The sequence below is a fragment of the Balaenoptera borealis genome, assembly GCF_965194805.1.
Source record: "Balaenoptera borealis genome assembly, chromosome: 13".
Lineage (NCBI taxonomy): Eukaryota > Metazoa > Chordata > Mammalia > Artiodactyla > Balaenopteridae > Balaenoptera > Balaenoptera borealis.
In genome coordinates, this window is record NC_138870.1 from 89,030,300 (window position 1) to 89,054,964 (window position 24,665).

Consider the following 24,665-nt stretch of genomic DNA (forward strand, 5'->3'; position numbering starts at 1 on the left):
TTCCTCTTGATGCCAATAAAGTAATACATCTTAAACATCAGTGGTTCACAATCCTGAGGAAAGAAAGACAGGTTTACTATCTTTTGATTGGTAGACTTTTCCCAAAAGTTTAATGGTGGAATCTTTGTGGTTGATTCCCCACCATATGTTCATGGAAGATCCTTGCCAGTGGTTGGCTTGGGGATGGGCATGTGACAACTTTCCCAAAGAGGCACAAGCCGAGTCTTGTTAGCAGACTTTTGGAAAGAAGAGGATTTCTCATTCCTAAAAAAGAGGTACATGAAAAGATGGCTGCTTTCTTTTGGAACATGGATATCTTGTGACTGGATGTGATTCCTGGAACTCTGGCCTAGTGGCCATAAACGGAGCCAGCTCTTGAGGGTACAGTCGGTATGTCAAGGATAGCAAAGAGAAGCAAGGAACATCACTGAATTACTGCATCAAATAACTCTGTAGACCAAACTGTCACTGGATTTCTTGTTTTGTGACACAATAAATTTCCTTTTTGTTAAAAAAAGACCACCATTTTATGAGATGTTCTCTTGTACCTACTTCACAGATTTAAGAAAAAAAAAATGGCAGGGAGACACTAAGCAAATTTTTTTAAAGCCTTACAATAGGTAACTGGTGGAGCCAACTTTTAAGTTCAGTCAGCCACATCCTGCCATTGTGGGCCTACCAGTCACTATGCCACAAGCATGGGCTCCGAAGCTGGATCGATCCCCGCCCAGCCACTTATCATTTGTAAAATGGGGATAAGAGTATCTCCCTTACGAGGTTTTAGTACGAAATTAATGAGTTAATACTCATCATGTGCTTAGAACAGTGCTTGGTAAGTGTGAGGTATTATGATGCTGTAAGAATAATGCACAGGGCTTCCCTGGTGGCGTGGTGGTTAACAATCTGCCTGCCAATGCAGGGGACACAGGTTCGAGCCCTGGTCCGGGAAGATCCCACATGCCGCGGAGCAACGAAGCCCGTGCGCCACAACTACTGAGCCTGCGCTCTAGAGCCCGCGAGCCACAACTACTGAAGCCTGCGTGCCACAACTACTGAAGCCCACGCACCTAGAGCCGGTGCTCCGCAACAAGAGAGAAGCCACTGCAATGAGAAGCCCGCGCACCACAACAAAGAGTAGCCCCCGCTAACCGCAACTAGAGAAAGCCCGCGCGCAGCAACGAAGATCCAACGCAGCCAAAAATAAATTAATTAATTAAATTTTTAAAAAATGAATAATGCACAGTGGTGGCAAAAATTTGGAGAAACTGTTGGTAAGATTACAGATTGCTATATCCTTTTAATCAGATTCCACCTGTAGGAATTTATTCTAATTAAGCAAGTAACAGTTTTGTTCACAAATTTCTAAGATTGACTGTGACATTTAAAATAGCAGAAAGCAAATATAAATGTCCAACAATAGAGAACAAGTTGAATCAAAGCTACTGAACATATGCAGAGGTATGTTTATTGACATAGATGCTTACATATTGTTAATTGAAAAAAGCAGGTAAAGTTATGTACAGTATTATACTAGTTCTAAAAAATGTATTCATAGAAAAAATCTGGAACATCTCAAATATCATCTGTGGTTATTTGTGGAGAGTTTATGGTTGAATCTTAACCTTCCCATTTTATTATTTTTACAAAATTAGGTATTAATCATTTAAAAAATCCGCTTGGGTGTTATTTGCATAATAGGTATAATAATAATAATCCACCCTATCCATCATGTCTCATGTCTGATAATCTACTTATAGCCCAGGTTTCCCTTGATAGCTACCTTCTATTTTCTTAGAAGGGAGGTATGGGGGAACCAGTTTAGTTCCTTGCCCTGTCTCTAGTCATTTCCACAAAAGCTCTTGCAGTTAATGCTCACTCTGCTTAGCTTTATACTTTGACAAATATTTAACATTTGCCTACTATTCATTACCGAGGGCCTGATTCAGGCATTGGCAGTAACAGCATCTTAGCTTGGTTAAGACTACCAGCTTCATTGCTTGAGTGCCTGTTCTGCCACTGAATAGCTGTGTGATCTGGGCAGGTTTCTTAACCTCTTTCATTTGAAAGCAAATATTTATTGAGCTCCTCCTACGCGTTAGACACTGGAGATACGTCCTTGAACAAAAGAAGCACCTGTTCACGAAGCTTACATTCTAATGGGAAGAAATCGATGATAGTAACTATGCCGGGTGGTGGTAAGTGCTACAAAAATAATGCAGGAGAAGGAGACTAAAGAATGAGGACAGATGAGGTGTGAATGTGGGGATCTATGTGCTATTTTAGGAAGAGTGGTCAGCAAATGGATCTCTACGAAGATGATGTTTGAGCAGAGACTTGGAGGAAGTAAGGCAGCCACCAGCCGGGGGTGGTGTGTGGGGAAAGAGTTTCAGGAAGAGGCAGTGGTGTGCTGGCGCTGGCCCACACTTGTTCTAATTACACGCATCTCATCCCAACTCTGCGTTCAGTGAAGTCAAGTTGGTAGCTTGAAATCAGCCTTGGTGAGAGCATCTGTATACAGAAATCAGCAAATGCTGCAAATCAGAGTTTTCTTTTCCTCTCCGAGAGCCACTTGTTAGATATCTACCAGCACACCACTGAGAAGAAGGAGCAGTGAGTGCAAAGGCCCTGAGGTAGGAGTGTGCTTGATCAGTTGGAGGAACATCAAGGCAGCCGGGGTGGCTAAAGAGAATGAGAGGGTAGTTGATAGGAGATGAAGTTAGAGGTAGCCGGGAACAGAATTGATAGGACTTTGCAGGCACAGTAAGTACACTGGACTTTATTCTAAGTGAAATGGGGGCCATTAGAAGGTTTTGAGCAGAGGAGTGACACCATCTGACTCAGGCTTTGAAGAGAGCCACACAGGGAGGAATCGGGAAGGCCAGTCAAGAGACTGGCAATAACCTCTTGGTAGTGGTGGAGCCAGGAAAAAGAGCACCTTGATTTATTCATCTTTTCAGATGTTGTGAAGATTAAGTTGGCTTAGCATAGTGACTAGCGCACAGCAGCCCCTCAATAAATGATAGCTGTTGTTATTGACATGCCAATCCTGGGGGTGGGGGGGGGTGCTCATATCTAATTAGGAAGACCAGTAATTCCAGCACCAAGTGGTAAGTACTATGTTCCAGACAAGTGAGAGGATAGAGGAGAGACACTTACAACCAAGTTGGGGAGTAGGAGAGGCCAGGGAGGGTGTATTTGAGCAAAAGGCTACGAGGATGGGTGGGTGCTGGGGGGCTGCTTTAGCAAAGGCACCGGGAAGTGGACTTCGAAGGAAAACAGAACTTTTAAAAGTGTCTACACCTCCCCAACTCCCCGGTTCGGGGGACAGATCACAGGTTTGTCCTTTAGATTTGCAAAATAATCAGTGATCTGAAGAAATGGTGATAAATTAATTACTCAGTGTGTTAATTAAATCTCCTAGTAGGCTGTGGATCGTAACGTTCCAATTCAAATTCACTGGTAATTTTATAAATTCCATGGAGCCTTTGATTCTGGTCAGCAGTTGGATATAAAAACTCAAGCTGCTGAGAACTTTAGAACTCGCTATGGGAAAAGGGAGTTCTTAATCTGGAGGTCAAACATGGGTTTTAGGAGGTCTGTGAATCTCTTGAAGATATTTGCAGAACTAGGTGTGTACGTGTGAATTTGGGACAGAGGAGATCTATAGCTTTTATCAGATTCTCAAAGAGGTTTATGGCCCAAAAACTATTAAAAGCACTGCTACTGAGCATAATATTAGAGGGTAAAAGTCATTCTAGAAGAAATGGCCAGGTTTTTGTTTGCCATTTCATCTATCATTAAAATATTTGGTAAAGTGATATTTTAAATCACATGAAATCAGTTAAAACACTGCATTTAAAAAGTGGTTCCTTTCTATTAAGAACATTGTCATTTTATTCAAATATGAACTGTCAGTTTGAACCCAGCTGGGTCCACATTTAGAATTTCACCTGTGCCGAGCTCTGAATGAGCTGTGGTACAATAAAAAACGCTTACAGGCAAAATTTGCTCTGTTGATCATCCAGGATCATACCTGATATTCTTCCTATTGAATGTTTTCTGCCCCTGATTTTTGTTATTGTTGTTTATTGATTACTGATTCCCTACATTCTTCTAACGTTTAGCTGCTGAGTTTCCGGAGTAACAAGTAATCCCTAAGGGCTTCTTCAAAGCCAAAGAGATAGAGATGTTTACTGAAATTTTACTTTAAAAGGAGGATTCATGGAAATTAATTGTTCTGACCAGCTGCCAAAGACTCTTCAATTCAGGATCTCACCTTCTTCTAGTCATACATGGATGGTTAGAATCTACCCACCTACTTTTGTCTGACAATGGGCAATTACGTGAGTACTGCATGGGTTGTAATAATTCCTCTTTCTTGAGCACAGAGAATGGTCCAAACACCTTGTTGAGTGCGTTATGTATATTATCCCACCGGATCCTTACAACACCTAATGGGGTAGGGACTTTATCCCTGTGTTATAGATTCCAAATCTGGGCTTTGAGATAATTAGGTAACTAATTTGCCCAAGATCACCCAGCTAGTGAGTGGCAGAACCAATTAGTAGAAAAGTGGAAAACCAAATGTCCTAGAAGGACGAATGAGATGTAGAAAGAAAAGCACCCTTTTCCTTGTACCATTGTCATTTTTCACTACATGGTATTTTCCAGTGCTGCTGTATCAGGTACTGGGTCAGACAGTGGAGGAGAAAAGCAGCATAGGAACTGATGACTACTGGAAAGGGTTGTAGGGAAAATAATTCATTGAACTAATATATCTCACTATATTTTTTAAATAGTGGTGGGGAAAGCACTTAACTTTTGTTGAGTATTTGAGTATTTACCACAAACAAAGCCCAGTGCAAGGTGCTGCACTAAGATTACTGCATTGAATTCTCATTATAAGGCTTCCGAGGGAGGCATTACTGTCCCCATTTTACATATAAGGAGACTGAGGCTCTGAGAAGTTGCATAAGTTTCCCAAAGTCACACAGATAGTAAGATGGCATGATATGAACCAAGATCAGCCTCCAAAAGCTATTTACTTTATAGTACATCATACTGTAAAATCCACTTTAAAAGCTGTTGACTAGAATTTAAACTATTTGGGGCCAAAGATCATGTCATTAAATTTTGTATACTCCTCAGGACATAATATAGTACCTCGTACTTGGTAGGTACTCAAGCACTGTTTCTGGGTTGGTCACTCATCACAGTGGGTTGAAAAATAGAACATCAAAGGCACAAAGATGTATCTTATTTCCAAAAGGAAAAAAAAAAAAAAAAAAAAGAACTTCCTTCACATTCCTTAGAGGATATACTGTTCCTTGAGAGCAAAATTACAGAAAATCTTTTTAACAACCCCATATGCCTGGTTCAGAGGTTAAAACCTGTACATATTATACAAGGGTTCCTAACAATGCACTTTCTGTATTATAACTGCGTGATATTGATGTCTGCAAGATGAACAACCATGACTGGGTGGGTTAGTCTTGGTGGGGAACAAAAAAAGCAGCTTGATATTTTAGAAATATGTGTGGTATATGACATAGTCAAAACCCAACAACTACACATCATTTTAAGGTATAAAAGGGGTATTAGAAAATACTCAGGAACATGTGTAAATGCTTAGACACGTGGCCCGACCCTCTTGATGGTCCTTGTGGTTTTTCTCAGCGGGTGACTGACACCTCCTTCCTCAGCACAGCCCGGCTTCTTCAGTGCGGAGGGCTGAGGAGGTGCTGTCTGCGAGGGGCTCCTGATGACGGCACTGCGCTAATATTCCAGCGTCACGGTCTTGGTTTTGAGGTATTCGTTTAGAGCTTCCTCACCTAGGGAAGAGAAAAGCAGCTGATGGACCGTGTTCACAGGCAGATGTGATGTCGCCAGATCCTGGACACAGGTGCAGGCATATCGGTCACTAGGCAAATACAATGGGGCCGAGGCAGTGCTTCTCAAACTTTAAATTTCATGTGAATCACCTGCAGATCTTGTGACACACTAGATTCTGACTGGATTAAGTCCGGCAGAGGCCCCAAGATTATATGTTTCTAACCATTCCCCGATGATGCTGAGGCTTGTGGTGCACACTCTGAGGAGCAAAAGGGTTTAGACCAGCTACCAGGCCTTCTAAGGACCAGAGTGTTGGCGTATCACTTTCTACCCCAAACCCTTCTCCTTTATTTCCCAGCTTGATGACAAATCTCCATGTCTATTCCCTGCCCATTTAGGCTGAACAGCAGCGATCAGGATACTGTCCTTCTGATTACATTGAACGAAGCAGAATAGAGCAAAGAAAGTTTGAGATCATTTGGTCTCATCTTATTTTAAAGATAAGGGAAAGGCAGTTTTCCTGACTTACATAGTACGTTAGAGACACAGGGGCATATCCAGGAAAAAATAAATAGGTCTGCCTTTCTGTTTCTATTCTGTTCCCATTTTGAGCTACCACAATCATCGATTTCTACAACAGTTAAAGGGCATGGGTACCACAGGTGAAACTAATGAGTATATGATTCTGGAAGTTGAGCTAAACCCAGGCATCTTAATGTTAAATTAGAATCACCTTAGGGAGCTTTTAAAATTCCTGATCCCAGGTCATACCCCAGACCAATTAAATCAGCATCTTTGCATTTTTTTTTAAAGCTCCCAGATGGTTCTAATCCAATGTGCACCTGGGAACCATTGGGCTGAGGGAATTTCAAATTAGGAGAGGAAGAAACTGTTAGACAGTCTACTGTTTTATAATAAAACAGACATGAAGTGTGTCAATCATTCTCTATCAAAAGACAAGTGGAACACTGTTGCCTCACTTTATAAAAATAATTTCCCTAAGAAAATCTCCCCATGTGTTTTGGATCCAGGGATGAAAGCCAGATTGAAGACCTGAAAAAAAAGACTTTACCTTCAACTCAATGGAATTTAAAACAAGAGCCACTTTTATTGTTGCAAATACACTGCCAAAAGTCTTCAGGAAAGAGAAAATGTAAAAATACCCCAAATTAACCCAATTTATGTTAGCAGACTGTAATTGCAGTAAATCACAAGCATTTCAATTTTTGAAACAACCTGCCAGACTGACTATGGGGCGTGAGAACATGGGCTGCATAGCCGACTGTCTGGGTTTGCATTCTCTTTGCCAGTGGCTGGCTGGCTGACATTGGGCAAGTTACCCAAAATCTCTGAGCCCCATTTTTCTCGTCTGTAAAATAAAGAAAATAATAGCACCTACACTCCCATGGCTATTGTGAGGACTGCTCGTGCTATTATAGGTAAAATATCAGAATAGGGCCTGCTACATATTTAGTGTTCAAAGCAAGCTATGACTGGAAACGTGATAGTGTTACTGCCCACGGTGAATTACATTTTGGGCTCTCTGCAGACTCTCAATCTGAGCTCCCAGATGCCCAGAAAACTCTGCCAGTTTCAGTGTTGTCTCTGAAAGACTGCCAGGTGGCTCAGAGACAGGATTTATTCTTGCGGCTAGCTGGTTATTGCCTTCTACCCATTTTCCTTTCTTGGTTCCACTTGGTCCCATGACATCTAAACCAAGTTCATGCTGAATGTCAGGTTAAAAAAAAAAAAAAAAACCTAACATATTTTACCTAAAAGATATTGTCAGGGCTTTCTTTTCAACATGAATCTTCTTTTTTAAAAGGAAACACTTTTCCACACAATTTGAGTACTTTTCTATATTTACGTTATGTTCAATAAAAATGTTTAACTTTGAAAAAAATCAGTACCCTTGAAAGCCCAGATCCAACTGCCATGTAGGAAGTGCCCTTTAAAGCAATACAAGAGTGTTGCATGAAGCATGAAGCGGACTATTCTGTGATGTGCAGTAGAAAGGTAAGGCATATTCATACCTAAGTCTTTTCCAAAGCCAGACTGCTTAACTCCACCAAAAGGGGCTGCCACATCCGTCTTGTTGTAGGTGTTAATAAAAACAGTTCCTGCCTCTAGCTTTTCACTCACATACATAGCTTTATTTATGTCTCTCGTAAAAACCCCTGAGGCCAAGCCGTACTCTGTATTATTTGCTCGCTGCAACACTCCATCGATGTCCCTGCAAGATGTTTTTAGGAAGACATAAAACCTCATTAAATGCAAAAGCAAAACACTTCCATTTTCTGTTCTAATGTTTTTCCCCTCCGTGCTAGAAACAGGAAAACATTACTGCCAACGTGCTTACATTTTTATAAATGAAATATTCCAGGCTTACACCAAAAGAAACTCCCAATGAAATATTACAACTCTAGTATTGTGTTTTTCACATATATCCTGAAAGCACCTTTTAAAATCTGAAGTCATCTTTTCAGCCTTCTGCATTGCTTCTCCTTCATGACTACCCCATTTGTTTTCCTCTCCCTTGAGCTCCATTTACAGACATATTCTCAGAGCACCCGCAATGTCCCCCCATCTATCCAGATTTTACATGCACACTTCAAGGCGCATTCACTCGATGCCTCACCCTGAAGCCTTCCCAGATCCCCCCAGTGCCACTGTTCAGGCAGTGTAGTGTAGGGGCCCGGCAAGAAGGCTCCACAGCCAGACTGCCTGCGTGACCTTGGGTGAATCATTCCATCTCCCCTGCTTTTGTTTATTCTTGTGAAAAAAGGGAAATAATAATAATAGCACCTGTCTTGTCATGAGGATTAAATGAGCTAATAGTGTCTGGAACACAGGAAATGCTCAATGAAAGTTAGCTGTAATAGGGTAGCACATATTCCTCCAATTCAGTATTTTGGTTTACCTTTTCGTGTATTTGGTGTTCACCCTCCAACTAGACTGGAAGCTCCCTGAGGGCAGGGGTAACATCTTACTTTTCTGTATACTAGGGTGTTGCACCATCAAGTGAGAGTGAACGCAATTAATATGCCAATCCAATAAAAGGGTAGTAAAATCATCCCTGAAATGGGTCTGGTGACTTCCCTGCCTTTTGACTCAGTATGTGTACACACCAAGTAAGTGCAGATGTGAACCTGCTCTTCTCTCAGTTGGGTCCAGTTCCAACATGCCTGCCATAGTGTGAGTATCTCATCTTTATGAGTGTCATACCAGTGTTAAAAAAAATGCATGAATTTTCTACAACACGGCCAGCAAATGTAAGCCAAGATTTCATCTGGGGCTCCGGCAAAGAAACACGATTTCTGTTCCAAAACTGGAGCAAAAATTAGTTGTGCTGAATTCTTTGAGAGACGGCATAGGCTTCAATGTGGTGTCTTCCCAAGGGATTTTCAAAGGTAATCTTGACTATACACAATCTTCAACTCTCATGAGAAATGTGGAATCTGGGGCTTCCCTGGTGGCGCAGTGGTTGAGAATCTGCCTGCTAATGCAGGGGACACGGGTTCGAGCCCTGGTCTGGGAAGATCCCACATGCCGCGCAGCAACTAGGCCCGTGAGCCACAACTACTGAACCTGCGCGTCTGGAGCCTGTGCTCCGCAACAAGAGAGGCCATGATAGTGAGAGGCCCGCGCACCGCGATGAAGAGTGGCCACCACTTGCCACAACTAGAGAAAGTCCTCTCACAGAAACGAAGACCCAACACAGCCAAAAATAAAATAAATAAATAAAAAATTTAAAAAAAATTGCAAAAAAAAAAAGAAACGTGGAATCTAACTTGGAGAGGACTGAGGCTCTGCTAAAACTCTCACACTTGATGCATTGCACCTGATTGCACTGCAAATACTTATAGCCTGGACTAAGGCGGAAAGATGGCTGTATGCCATTGCCCATTGAGGACTACTGAGACGACACGGCTTCACAGCACACCTTGCCCACTTTTAGAATAATAACGAGCGTAATGACTGCAGTGTCACCAACAGCAAACACTGGACTTATTTAACACTTAGAATGACCCAAAAAGGTAGATACTATTAATAACCCAACTTCACAAATAGATAAACTGCACAAATAGAGAAACTTAATAGAGGAATTAAGTGGCCCAAGCCCACAGAGGTGGTCAGTGCAGACTCTACCTACTGCACCTCCCACCTAGGCCCTCTGGGGTTAATTGCCCGTCTCCTTGTCTGTCTCCCCTATTAGATGGTGACCTCCTTGAAGACAGGAACTGTGACTTACCTAGGCTTACATCCCCTAAAACTGGCTTCTAATACCTGCATATTTAACACAAGGACCATCCTATGGGGGAACTTTTTTTTTTTTTTTAATAAATTTATTTATTTATTAATTTATTTATTTTTGACTGTGTTGGGTCTTTGTTTCTGTGCGAGGGCTTTCTCTAGTTGTGGCAAGCGGGGGCCACTCTTCATCGCGGTGCGCGGGCCTCTCACCATCGCGGCCTCTCTTGTTGCGGAGCACAGGCTCCAGACGCACAGGCTCAGTAGTTGTGGCTCACGGGCCCAGTTGCTCCGCGGCATGTGGGATCTTCCCAGACCAGGGCTCGAACCCGTGTCCCCTGCATTGGCAGGCAGATTCTCAACCACTGCGCCACCAGGGAAGCCCTGGGGGAACTTATAATAAGGAAAAGAGGGTAACAGGGCATCCTTGGATCAGTATGTCAAAAGGTTACTCACTACAGCTTAGTGTCCCCAAAGGTCTCTCACAGTATGTCTGTCCAAGACCAAAAAGTCCTTCTGAACTCTGTATTCTGTTTTCTCATTGGTTAAAGGAAAACTAAAGCCAGAATTCTGAAGAATTGTGTGCAGTATACCATGAGAGTCTATTGTATTAAATATTCTGATATGAGCTCAGTTACCATACGGCCCTCTTTGATATGCTAAACACTTAGCACATCAAAGTTTCAGGCACCATAACAAACCAGTATGTCATTCACAGTTGATTATATGGTGATTGTGGACATTTCTACAAAGAGTTGAGTATTAGGCTTTTGGGTGCATGATCCCCTATGGAGAAAACACTCTTTCTTTGGGAAAATCAGATTTCATAGATGCTGCCTTCCCTAGAAATGTAAATGCGAAAACCAGTTCTGTTATTCTCAGTTACTGACCTTATTCCAGAGACATTTCAAATGCTGACTGTACCAAAACTAAAACTTAGCGAACATCCCATAATGTCAGCCATTAATTTAAGCTAAGGAGCAAAAATATATTACAATCTACATTGGTTAGCATTCTCTTCTAATTATTTAATTAAGACAATTATTCTTATGGTAAAAAATTATATGTTCATTGATTTTATGCTCTGTACATAGCACAATGACAGAAAAAAGAAAAGTATCTAGACAATCTGGTCAAATTATGCCTGAGGAACATACCCATTTTGGAATTTAGAAATAACCATAATAGGCCCGAAGGATTCCTCTTTGGCAAGATACATGTGGTCTTCCACATCTGTGAAGACAGTAGGTTCCATAAAAAAGCCTATTTGAAAAACAGAAGAAAATAACATCAATTATAATTTTCAATTAGTAGTTCTCTCGTTTAATTACATTATAAATTTTTTTCTTCCCTTATGGGTCAGTAAAACGAAGAAGACTTTCATTTTCCTATTTGGTGTTAGCATTCCTAGGTTATTATATTTTTAATGTCCTTATTACAAAACTTTCAAACATATGTAAAAGTAGAGAAAATAGTATAATGAATAGTAAAATAAATCTTTATGCTTATTTTGCCATATTTGATTCTTTTTTTTCTTGCTGAAATAGTTTAAAGCAAATTCCAGAGATTACAATTTATACTCCAAGTATTTCCGTACAAATCTGTAAAAAACAAGGACATTTTATTACACACCACAATACATTATCACACCTAACAAAATTAACGCCAACTCCTTATTCATAGTTTATATTTCAATTCCTTTTTTTAAGTTCCAATTTTTTGAGATGCAACGACATATAACATTAGTTTCAGGTGTACACCATAATGATTCGATACTTGTATTCAATTTCTGATTTCTGGAAAATATCTTTTTATAGTTGACTTGTTTGATTCAGAATTCAATTAAGTTCCACACTGCATTTGGTTGTTAGATAGATTAAGGGTCCTTAACTCTAGAATATTTCTCCCCTTTACCCTTCCCCTTATTTTTCATGCCATTGACTTGTTAGACTGGTTCAGTTGTCCTGCAGAATATTTTATGCATTTCAAATTTGTCATTGCTTCCTTGGGATGATATTTAATTTGTTCCTCTATCCCCTGTATTTCTTGTAAATGGAAAGTATGACCTAAAGGCATGATTAGATTCATGGTTAAACATTTTTGGCAAGAATACTTCATAGGCGATGCTGTGTTACACACTGGATCCCATAGGGGGCACATCATAACCAGTTGTCCTGCTGGGGCTCAATCTACCTACAACAGTAAAACATGAGGTTTTCCAGTTGTTGTTTGTTTGTTTTTCTCTCCTTTTGGGTATCATGACATTGAGCTATTCACATACTTCTGTAACAAGTACTACGTTAGACAACAGGAATGAATCCTTCCCAGGCTAAGCTGGCTGAGATTAAATCTTACATTGACAGGAATGAAAATCACCAGTGCCTGAATAACACCATATCCATTACACTTGTTTACTTAGGCAGCTAAGGGCCTGTCACATCCATTTTATTTGATTTTAACAGCCTCGTAAAGCAGGATATGCACATTTCATCACGTTTTACAACTGAGGCTCAGAAAAACTGTTGTTGAAGGTGTCACAGCTTATAAGTGGCCAAGCAGGATCTAGAAAGTAATTCTTCTTATCATAACGTAAATGACACTACTTTCGAGGCAAGATGGTGCTGCAACGAAAACTGTTACCGTTTATTCCAACTTAAGAAGCCAGGCCCCCAGCATACCTCCTATGGAGGTGCTCTTACCTGGCCTTTGGACTCGTCTTCCTCCGTACACCAAGGTGGCCCCCTCTTTCACTCCGGCTTCACAGTACTGCAGGAGCTTTTCCAGATGGGCCTTATGATTTTGGGGCCCGTGATCAGTAGATCTGTCAAGTGGATCACCAATTTTCATCTTTTTAATTTCTTCCACCTGTATGTCACCCAGTTCACAAAACACAACTGACTGTTAATAATAAGAATGGATACCCTTGACCGAGTTTCTACTGTGTGATGGGTATTGTACTAAGCTGTTCAAAGATGTGTCCTCATTTAGTCTTCAGTAGCACTGGAGGTAGATACTTATTATTTCCATCTTATATGAGGAAACCGAGGATCAGAAAGGCTAAGCCACTTGCCCAAGGGCACACAGCCACTAAATACTGTAGAGTTTTCTTGACTTGAAAGTCCAAGCTTGTAACCACTGTGTTTTAAAATTATCCCGAATGTTAATTCATTAAAATAGCAAACCTGATGTTCTGGAATTTTTGTTAATACAGCATACTTACACTCTTCATGGCAAAATAATTTCTAAAATGGCCACATTGTTGTCTTTTTCCTTTCCCCAAATGTGGCAGACTGCCCTTGTGAAATTCTCACGGTACAGCCACACCAGAGGATATACTAGAATGTTCCAATGAAAAACCATCTTTATCGAAGAATGTTCATCACTGACATGTGCTCCTTGGTTATCTTAATCTATTTCTGCATTTCCTGATGTTAAGTCCAATTCTAATAAGGAGAAAGAATGGGAGTTACCGTGACCCCACAGGGCCATGAATTTGAATTTAGGTCTGGCAGTAATCCCTCAGTAAGTGCTCAAGAAATACCTGCTGAATGAAGAAATGAATACTGTTCATATGTGTGCAAAACATGTTTGTTGATGGACTGATACAGCAAATCCTTGACACTTCTGGTCTCAGCATTTTAAATTTCAACAAGTTGTTGTGAAAGCCCATGACGTGTAGTGCTGTACCTTGCATTTTACTAAGGCACAAAACTGAATTATGGGGATGTTCATGAGGCAGCCACTGCCCTCCATCTGCCTCTCCATGTGACTTCCTTGTTTTCCACTCTCATGAGGAAAGATGCCTTTGCTTCTTGGGGGGTGGGATGGGGGAATTGGCTCTGAAGGAAAAAAGGCTGGGTGCTGGTTTTTTAAATAGAAACAAATTCGTGATTACTATTACCATAATAATGATATAGTGTAGTATGTTTTTTTAATTAATTAATTTTATTTTTGGCTGCGCTGTGTCTTCGTTGCTGTGCACGGGCTTTCTCTAGTTGCGGCCAGTGGGTGCTACTCTTTGTTGTGGTACGCGGGCTTCTCATTGCGGTGGCTTCTCTTGTTGCGGAGCACGGGCTCTAGGCACGCGGGCTTCAGTAGTTGCGGCACATGGGCTCAGTAGTTGTGGCTCACAGGCTCTAGAGCGCAGGCTCAGTAGTTGTGGTGCACAGGCTTAGCTGTTCCCCAGCATGTGGGATCTTCCTGGACAAGGGCTCGAACCCGTGTCCCCTGCATTGGTAGGCAGATTCTTAACCACTGCGCCACCGTGGAAGTCCCTGTGTAGTATGTTTAGAGTTCATTTTAGCCACAGAATTCATCTTGATAGTTCTATGAATGACGTTTAGTCTCATATTTATGGAATCATGCCCAACTACAGGGGGTATGTATGTATGTGTATATATATCTATCTATCTATCTTAGTGGAGGAAATTATATGCTATCATTTAACTGTAAATTCAGGATTTGTAAGAATCTAGTGGTATATCTCTCATAGCCAATTTAGGGGTTTATAATAATCTAGGAGTATATCTTCTACAAATATCAAGGATCTAATATACTATAAATGAAGAGCAAGGTATAGGTAGTAATAGCTCTTAAGTATACTTTATCAGGTTTTCTAATATAGACCTATAACTTTTTACTATGAAAAATTACAGGGACTTCCCTGGTGGCTCAGTGGTTAACAATCCGCCTGCCAATGCAGGGGACACGGGTTCGAGCCCTGGTCCAGGAAGATCCCACGTGCTGCAGAGCAACTGAGCCCGTGCACCACAACTACTGAGCCTTCGCTCTAGAGCCTGTGCTCTGCAACAAGAGAAGCCACTGCAGTGAGAAGCCCACGCACCGCAACAAAGAGTAGCCCCCGCTCACCGCAACTACAGAAAGCCCACGCGCAGCAATGAAGACCCAACGCAGCCAAAAATAAATAAATAAGTAAAATTTTTTTAAAGAGAAAAATTATAAACATATAAAAGTAGGTAAACAATATAATGAAACTCCACATACCCATCAGTCAGCTTCCACAACTGCCAACTCATGACCAATTTATTCCCCCACTTACTTCCTTCCCTTTTGGATTATTTTGAAGCAAAGTCCAGATATCATAATCTAATCTGTAAATATGTCAAAAAGTACTTCTAAAAGGTAAGGATTGTGTTCTTTTTAAAAAATATAACCATAGCACTATCATCACATCTAAGTTCATTAATAATCCCAGAAGTACTTTTAAAGTAAAGGCAATTTCTGGGCTTCCCTGGTGGCGCAGTGGTTGAGAATCTGCCTGCTAATGCAGGGGACACGGGTTCGAGCCCTGGTCTGGGAAGATCCCACATGCCGCGGAGCAACTGGGCCCGTGAGCCACAACTACTGAGCCTGCGCGTCTGGAGCCTGTGCTCCGCAACAAGAGAGGCCGCGATAGTGGGAGGCCCGCGCACCGCAATGAAGAGTGGCCCCTGCTTGCCACAACTAGAGAAAGCCCTCGCACAGAAAACGAAGACCCAACACAGCCAAGAATAAATAAATTAATTAATTAATTTAAAAAAATAAATAAATAAAGTAAAGGCAATTTCTATACAAATCACAGAGCAAATTTGAAGACGCTTACCACTCTTGTCACAAATTCATCATGGATGGATTCTTCCACAAACAACCGACCAGCTGCAATACAGTTCTCTCCTTTGTTGAAAAATACTGCTCCCATGCCCTTCGGCAGCAAAAGAGAAAATACTGTTATTGCTTGGGAAGTCAAGATTGTCATAAAATTGCACACACTGAGAATTAGATGTTATTGGAAGACAGCAGACAACACAGAGAAGTCAGAGAAAAACACAAGCCCTTGGCCAAGTTAGTGTTGCTTGGAGATTCTTGGTTTTGATATTTTTAGGAATTTTGCTTCTACTTTCCCCCTTTTGGTCCATGAGTACTTTAAAAAAAATGTACATAACATGAAGGACATAGTGATAAAAACAGATTTTGTGTTACAAGAAAATTTAGATTATTCTATACATTTAAATGTAATATTTCTATTTCTATACCAAATTTTGCTTTTAAAAATCTCTACATCAGTTTAAATAAATCATGAATGCTTATAAATCTCTACATCAGTTTTAAAAACCTGGCCTCCAAGTTTCAAAAACACGTTTAATTATAATGACATTATTTTTTTAAATTAAGTGCCCTGAGCAGTCCCAAATCTAAACATAAAGAGAATGGTTTCTGTTTATGATTAGATAGACCCAAGCGTTGGGCTTCCCTGGTGGCGCAGTGGTTAAGAATCTGCCTGCCAATGCTGGAGACATGGGTTCGAGCCCTGGTCCGGGAAGATCCCACATGCCATGGAGCAACTAGGCCCGTGAGCCACAACTACTGAGCCTGTGCTCTAGAGCCTGTGAACCACAACTACTGAGCCCACACACCACAACTACTGAAGTCCATGCGCCTAGAGCCTGTGCTCCACGACAAGAGAAGCCACCACAATGAGAAGCCCGCGCACCGCAACGAAAGTAGCGCTCACCGCAACTAGAGAAAGCCCGTGTGCAGCAACGAAGACTCAAGGCAGCCAAAAATAAAATCAATTAAGTAATTAAGTAAAAAAAAACCAAAAAAAAAAAAAACCCCAACCAAGCGTCATTCTAAGGTTCCTGATGAGAAGGAGGTAGAATGTGTTTCAGAAGTGGGTACCTAGTTAGGTGGACTTGACCTACTCTTACCATTCGTACGGCCTTGTCAAGTTCACAGTCACTGAATATTATAAGGGGGGATTTGCCACCAAGTTCAAGGGAAACTTTCTTCAAGTTGCTCACAGCACAGCTAGAGAAAAATAAAGGGAATATGAGCATTTAGTCTATCAGTTTCTCTCTCTGTTTCTTCACCCATAAATTACTACTTAGCATGGGAAATATAACTGAGCCTCAGAAATATTAAGAAACTTATTCAAAGACAAAACATGAATGGTAGAATGGTGATAACAGTTGAAGCTGGGTGATGAGCACACAGGAGTTCATTACACTATTCTGTGAGCTTTGTGAATATTAGAAATCTTCTGTAATAAAAACTGGTTTCTTTTTAAATTCTGTGGTCAAATGATTAGAGATTATCATAGGTAAATTCAGATTCTTTAGGTGTAAGAATTTTGGTTACATAAAGGCCTGGCTAAGAATTTAACCTTTAACCAGATTACTGGCACATCGGGGGAAAAATAATCAATTTTTAGAAGTATACTGTTTATTTCTCCCTGTTTGCAAAAGTATTGTTATTTAAAGTGTTTTAAAAATACTCTTAAAAATTCAGAAAGAAGGAAAAAAATCACAGAATTCCACTCCATGGCTCAATGGCAACTATTTTTTTTTTTTTTTTTTTTACCATTTTGATATACTTATTTCTGGTCTGTATCCAAGCACAGCCTTTGTCTTATTTAACATAGTTAGGATTACCCAATACATACAATTTTATACCTTATTTTTCTTTCCATTTACCATTTAACACTCCAATGTTATTAAAAATTCTACGTGACTGCACAGTATTCCATTATGTTAACAAACTTTAACCACTGCCTTATTTTGGACATTTAGATGGTTTGCATTTTTTTGAACTAATGTTACTGCTTTTTAGGAATTAATTTTATAAATAATCCAGATTTGATTTGTCTTTTATATGTCTTTTCAGTTTCTTACTTATGCTTCAAAACCAATTTGGGCTACAGCTTTAGTACCGAAAATGTTTTGTGCTTAATGATCGTTAAAGCTATCAGAACTTTCAGTACAGCTCTGGTTTTGGGGACTTTGGGCTTTACACTTTGGAAAGTATTTTATTGTATTCAAACATTTCAATACCCTGCTGTGGTAAGATTTCTCTTCTAAATTCGATGTTATTTTTCTCCCTCCAAAAGCACCTTATTTAAAAAAGCAAAAACAAAGCCAAAGACCTGGTTTAACAGGATTTTTAGCAAATCAACACACTAAAACCAATACCTCTTCATGATCTGTTTGCCAATCAGAGTGGAACCAGTGAAACCAAGTTTGCGGATATCAGGATGTTCAGAAAGGCGCTGTCCTGCTATGCTACCTGTGGAATTATGGAATAAAACACAAATTAAAACATTATCGAGTTCTTATGGTAAAGGCGGCTTTGACTTCATTGAAGTAGATTTCTAAGCTCTCATTTAAATCTTAGTTTTACATTTTCTATACTAATAACAAAGTGACAAAAATCTGAATAATATCCTCCATGCAATTGTCAGTACCCCAAAGATGGGTATGCCTTGATTTTTTAATCTTCCAAAGCGATTTTTAAAAATTGAAATGGGCCACCATAGGGTGGTTTCACAATGCTGTACAATTTCCGCCCCTCCCACCCTACTCATCTGCCACTGTATTTCCACTTTCAGATTTTAGCACATGGTAAGTATGTTTATACTTAACTGTTTGGTAAACTGTATTTAGTTTTAATATAGTTATAAGTCAGGACAAAACACCAGTGGGAAAACTCAGCTACCCTTGTACCATTCATTAGTTACAGCAAAGTGGGTCCTTGTTGGCTTACCTGAGCCTGGAATGATGTTGATTACCCCCTTTGGAAAGCCTGCTTTAACAGAGAGCTCTGCAAACTTCAAAGCAGTCAAGGGCGTGACCTGAGCAGAAGCAGACAGCAATTACCTGCTTCAGATTCTGTCCCGTTCTTTAGATCAGTACCCAGCTTTCCGTCTATGGCCATACCAGAGTTCATTTTATTTTTTCTTTTATTGTGACGTAATTTCTGACTTACAGTAAAGTTGCAAAAAATAGTACAAACAATTCCTATGTATCCATCACCCAGATTGCTCAAATGTTAACATTTTACTACGTTTGCTTTATCCTCTTTCTCTCTCCCAATGTTTTTGAACTGTTTAAGAAGTAAAATTTGGTGTGTCCCTTTACCTCTAAATACTTTTGTGTACATTTCTTAAAAACAAAGGATTCTTTTACATAACCACAATACAATTACCAAAATCAGGAAATTAACAACTGCTAGAATACCTAATTTACACTCCTTTTTCAGTTTTCACCAATGGTCCCAATCATGTGCTTTGATAGAAAAAGAAAATCCAAGATCATGCATTGCATTTAGTTACCACGTCTATAGTTTCCCTTCCTCTGAAAGAGATTCTGAGTTTTCTTTTATATTTCATTATACTGACGTTTTCGATAAAAACAGACCAGTTATTTTGTACAATGTCCTTTTGTCTGGATTTGCTGTTTCCACATGATTAGATTCAGGTTATGCACTTTTGGCAAGAACACCACAGGAGTGATGCTGAATTCTCCTCAGTGCATTATATCAAGAGGAACATGCTGTTGAATAGTCCCAATGTTGGAAATGTTAACTTTGATCCTTTGGTAAAGGTGATCTGCCAGGTTTTATCACTGTAAATTACTGTAAAAAGAAAGGTAGCTACTTTGAGACTTTACACTTTGTAGTTAATAAATATTTTTTAGGGAGCTACTTTGAGACTATTTAAATATTCAGTTACTCCTCAAATTTCCACTAGTTTTAGTATCCATTGATGATTCCTGCCTGAATCAATCATTATTATGATGGTTGCTAAGTGGTGATTTTCTAATTCCATCATTCCTTCTACATATATTAATTAGTTGGCTTTCCACTATAAGAGCTTTCCTTTCTATCTAATCAATTAACATCAGTGTGAACTCATGGATTCTTACTTTATTCAAATGGTTATAATCTTTTACTACTGTTACTTTTTTTGAGGTTCAAATTGTTCCAGCTTTGGCTGATGGATCCTGTGTGGATCCTGTGTCTTTCTGACATGTCCCGATCATTCTTTGAGCATTTCCTTGCTTTTTGGCCCAACAAGATGTTCCAGGCACACCTTGTATTTTCCCTGTTCCAACCATTTTTTCAAGAGGCCCAGGTTTCTTTTAGTGCAGAATAGTATTTTAAAACTGTGATATAATGGGAAATATATATTTGGTCTTTGTCTCTGGGTCCTGGCACAGAGTTCCTAAAACCTTGGAATCTCAAATGAAAAATGCCTTCCATATACTAATGAGATGGCTGGTAGCTGGAAGCCCCTTAGGTAGCTTCAGGATGGGTTTTTGTGGCCAGAAAGGTCAGGCCATGATTAGAGAGTTGGAACTTTCAGCCCCAAACCAGGGGAGAGGGGCCGAAGTTTGAGTTCAATCACCGACAGCCAATGATTTAATCAATCGTACCTATGAAATGAAATTTCCATAAAAACCTCTCAACAGTGGGTTGAGGGCTCATTCTATCCTTCTTTCTGTTCATATTTGTAACTCTCTTCAACAGTGAAAAACATAGCTCCCAATATCCACAATATATTTACTTGTTTGCTTAATCCTAAAATGTACAGAAAGTAATTTGAGAATTAAACCATGTCCCTGTGAAAAAGAAGCCTACTAACTTCAATACTTATTTTCAGTATTTTTGCCTCTAGTCTGAGGACATAGAGTCCAAATGTCATTCACAAGTTACTTGGGTGAGTGCTTCCTCACTCCCTTCGGTGTGGTGATGTTATTCATTTGAAATTTGGCTTGACTGATTTTTTTTGTATTCGATTTCGGCCTCATCTATGTTGATTATGTTTCTTTTCTTTATTTGTTCATTTGCTGTCTTGTTGAGTATGGGAAACATGCTTCCAAAAGTGAGGACTATACAAAAGCACATTCAGAGAAGTGTTGTTCTCCTGGCCAACCACCTCCCACCCCGAATCCTTTCCACCGCATCCTCCCCAAGTCTTGTAGTTAATCAACCTCATTAGTCTCCGGTTTATCCCTCGTATGTTTCTTTTTGCTCAAATGAAAACATACTTACTTTCCCTTTCTTTTTACAAAAAAATTGGTATAGTTATGGATCTCATTTTAAAGATCTATTACAGCAATGCATATCTCGGAAGCAAAATGAAAGTCATATTTTTACACTCTTAAAAAGCAATGCTGATCAAGTCTTAAATTAGGACTCGGTTAGCTTGGTCTCAAAGAATGGAATGGGTGAAAACTGAGCTGTGAATAGAAAATAGTAGAGCTTCTATTTGTATATTTCAACGGAGAAAGATATGAAATAAATCAAACATAACTAACATTTATTATGTGGCTGGATAATGGTACTCTCACTCTGTCTGAATGAAGGTCAGATGGTCACTGGTCACAGAGGTACGTGTGGTATCCTAGGAAAGAATTGGAGCTCACAAGGCCAAGGGAAAAACAGTGGTTTCCCCACTTGCTCATGTGCTTTCAGAATATTGCCGTGTGTTGACGTTTACAGGCCAGGTTGCATGGGTTCATAGACTATGTTGTTGTTTTAACTAATGCAAACTTCATAAAATGATCAAGTGACTTAAAAAGAATCTACATAGAAACTGCATAATAAATAATACTAATAGAGCAAATACAAGTAAACAACAAGAAAAAAGCAGGGTTAACATTTTTCCTCCTTCTAGTAACAGGTCCATGACAATAACATTGTGAGGTTTAAAAAAAATGGCAATCTAGTTAGACTTGACAAGAAATTTCAAATGCCCAAATATTTGAAATTGTCAAGAAGATATTTCCAATAGTGGATTTATATCTACTATAGTTAAAGACAATCCTAGACCAAAGTGTATATTATTATGCCTTAGTATGAAGTCATCATGATTAGAAAGACTTTTTAAAAAACTATCCTAAATTAGTGATAATTTTTTTAAAGTAAGAATAAAAAGATTTTATGCCATTAATAAATAAAACAAAACAAATTGTTTCATCTTTATCTCATCCCTTTTCATTTTATTGATTTTCTTCCATTCGGCTAAACAACTGGAATATAGGTTTATATTATGGCAGGATTATAGGTTTAAATGATATATGGGAAAGCATTTAGCAGTGTTCTGGGCACGAGTAGGTCATTATTAAATATTAGATTAAAAAAGGTGTTAGAGCCTGACAGACCTGGACCAGTTCAGACCATGGGAATCTGTACTTCTTACCTGGTAAAGGGGGGAAAGCCAACTGATTCAGCCCTCCTGCCATTTGCACAGGGCCTTAATACTATCAACAGTTTCATATCATAATAAAAATATATCTCCCACATAACAATGGCAACTTTGGGTCTTTCATTCTCAGGATTAAAATTATCATCAATCATTAAACTATCAGTTTTAAACTGCAGATAGAGTTAGACTGTAATTTCCACAGGAACAGAAATTTTATGTCTTTGTCACTGATAATATGCCTGGCAAACAGTGGGCACTCAATACATGTTTGTAAATTTTGAACATTCTATGTAATCACTAGGGTTTTCCAATGCTTAGCACTCTCTTTGGATGCCATATAGCGGTTCTCAACCCTGACTGTACCTTAGAAACTAATGTGAAGATTTTAAGTAATACCGATGCCTGGCCTCTGACCCAGACCAATTAAATTAGAATCTCTGCCAGTTGGGGCCCAGATATCAGTATTTTAAAAAGAGAACTCCAGATGATTCTAATGTGCAGCCAGGATTGAGCACCACTGGGCTAGGTTATCTGCCTTCTCTCTTCACTTTACTAGCTTCTTGCTGTTTAATGAGTGTTGCTGCTTGGGAGAAACAGCACTCATACAGGATGCTGGTGAACTATTCCATTCCCATGGAAGGATGAGCCAGTAGCTATCACACAAACACATGTATCTTTTAACTAAGCGATTCTGCTATTAGGAACATACCACCCTATAAAGATAATTGCACATGTGCATGATGCCATATTTAAAAGGTTATTAACTGCAACATAGTTTATAACAGCAAAAAGATGGGAAAATCTCAATATCTATTAATTAGGTATTGGTTAAATAAAATATTGTTTATCTACACACTGGAAACTATTTTAAAAAAAGAAGTTTTGGGGACTTCCCTGGTGGTCCAGTGGGTAAGACTCCGAGCTCCCAGTGCAGGGGGCTGGGTTCGATCTGTGTTTGGGGAACTAGATCCTGCGTGCATGCTGCAACTGAGTCCACATGCCGCAACTAAAAGATCCCGCATACCACAACTAAGACCCAGCACGGCATAAATAAATAAATAAATACATATTTAAAATTTTTAAAAATTAAAAAACAATGCTTAACACAGCATGTGGCACATACTAAGTGCTCAATAAATATTTTTTTAGAAAAGTTATTTTTTCCCCCTTTGGTAGTATGTATAGAATGCTACTATTTTATTTTAATTTTGTATTGTATTATGGTTAGAACACTTAACATGACATCTACCCTCTTAAATTGTTAAGTGTACAATACAGTATAGTTAACTACAGGCAAAATGATGTGTAGCAGATTTCTAGAACTTACTCATCTTGCATAATTGAAACTTTATGCCTGTTGATTAGCAATTTCCCATTTCCCCTTCTCCTCCTGTGTGTTTTTTAATTGGTTAAAAAATATTTTTAAAAAATTATTTATTTAATTAAAAAATATGTTTGTATACACAGAGAATATTTCTAGAATACCTAAGAAACTAATAAATAACAATAACACTGGTGGCCTCTGGGAGGTAAATTGGTGGGCTGGGGGAATAAGAGGGAGACTTTTCACTATCAACCTCTTGGTATCTTTTGAATTAAAAAATTTTTGAATGTATACCTGTTTTTTTTACTGAAATTGTTTTTAATGAGGAAAACAAGATGGCTGTGGTCACATGACTATGTAGTTATGACAAACGAAATTGTATTTTTTTTAAGTCCTAAAAGAAGAAATAAAAGAATAGTTAATAAGTAACAAACTGTAAGCTCTTCTTGAATAGAGACCAAGTTTTCTCCACAACTTGGGTACCTCAGAATGTCTACCACTGTGCACTGTCCAGAGTAAATGCTCAGCCAGGTGTTAAGTTGGCTACCATATTTTTTTCTTGAAAAGCTACCGTAGCGTTAAAAAGATGTTTTTGAGAACTCTATCATCTGAATTATTTTTTAAATTATTTCCTCATTTTCCACATGTATATATTTCCACACAGCTGCCACAATTATATACATTCCTTTGCATGCTTGTCCCTCATCTTGCATAACTTTACAATATTTTTGATAATGAAAATTTGAATGCCTGCAAAAAACTTTTTCTTTTGATATGTCGTAGCTATTCTAAATAACTCCCTTACTACTGGGCATGTGGCATTTTGCAAGAATTGAATTGGTTTGTAGAAGTTTAATGGATTTCACTGACATACACTATGCCTGCTTCCACTGTCACAGAAGTTCTAAATTTTGGAATCCCCATAGGATACACTGGGTAGCTATTAAAAATGGATATTTACTAATATGAAAAGATGCTCATGATATATGAAATGATGTTGTGATATATGATCCCATTTTTGTTTAAAGACATAATATTTGTAAATGTACGTCTCTGGTTTTAAGTAAACGAGAGGAGGAGATGCTGCACCTGGCCCCGCGGTCTTACCTGCGCCGGCTTGAGCACTAAGGTGTTGCCTGCTGCCAAGCACGCGGCGCTCTTCCACGCCAGCATCATCAGCGGGTAGTTCCAGGGGATGATGATGGCACAGACACTGCCGGGGAAGAAAGACATCCTCAGTCCTCTCGAACTAACACAAGTCACTCCGAAGCGCTC

At 39.3% G+C, this 24,665-nt stretch overlaps 1 protein-coding gene across 1 annotated transcript in view; it reads right to left on the reverse strand.

Annotated features, from left to right (window-relative positions):
- Positions 1-1,440: 1,440 nt before the first annotated feature.
- Positions 1,441-24,665, reverse strand: part of ALDH1L2 (aldehyde dehydrogenase 1 family member L2) — a 55,979-nt gene continuing 32,754 nt past the window's right edge. The window contains exons 15-23 of the mRNA XM_082349883.1: positions 24,498-24,603; positions 18,622-18,709; positions 18,051-18,144; positions 16,791-16,890; positions 15,686-15,784; positions 12,783-12,948; positions 11,241-11,346; positions 7,866-8,065; positions 1,441-5,831 (exon numbers count right to left, since the gene is read on the reverse strand). Coding sequence (XP_082206009.1) covers positions 5,776-5,831; positions 7,866-8,065; positions 11,241-11,346; positions 12,783-12,948; positions 15,686-15,784; positions 16,791-16,890; positions 18,051-18,144; positions 18,622-18,709; positions 24,498-24,603 — 1,015 coding nt within the window. The 3' untranslated portion in view covers positions 1,441-5,775. The remainder of the gene's footprint in view (positions 5,832-7,865; positions 8,066-11,240; positions 11,347-12,782; positions 12,949-15,685; positions 15,785-16,790; positions 16,891-18,050; positions 18,145-18,621; positions 18,710-24,497; positions 24,604-24,665) is intronic.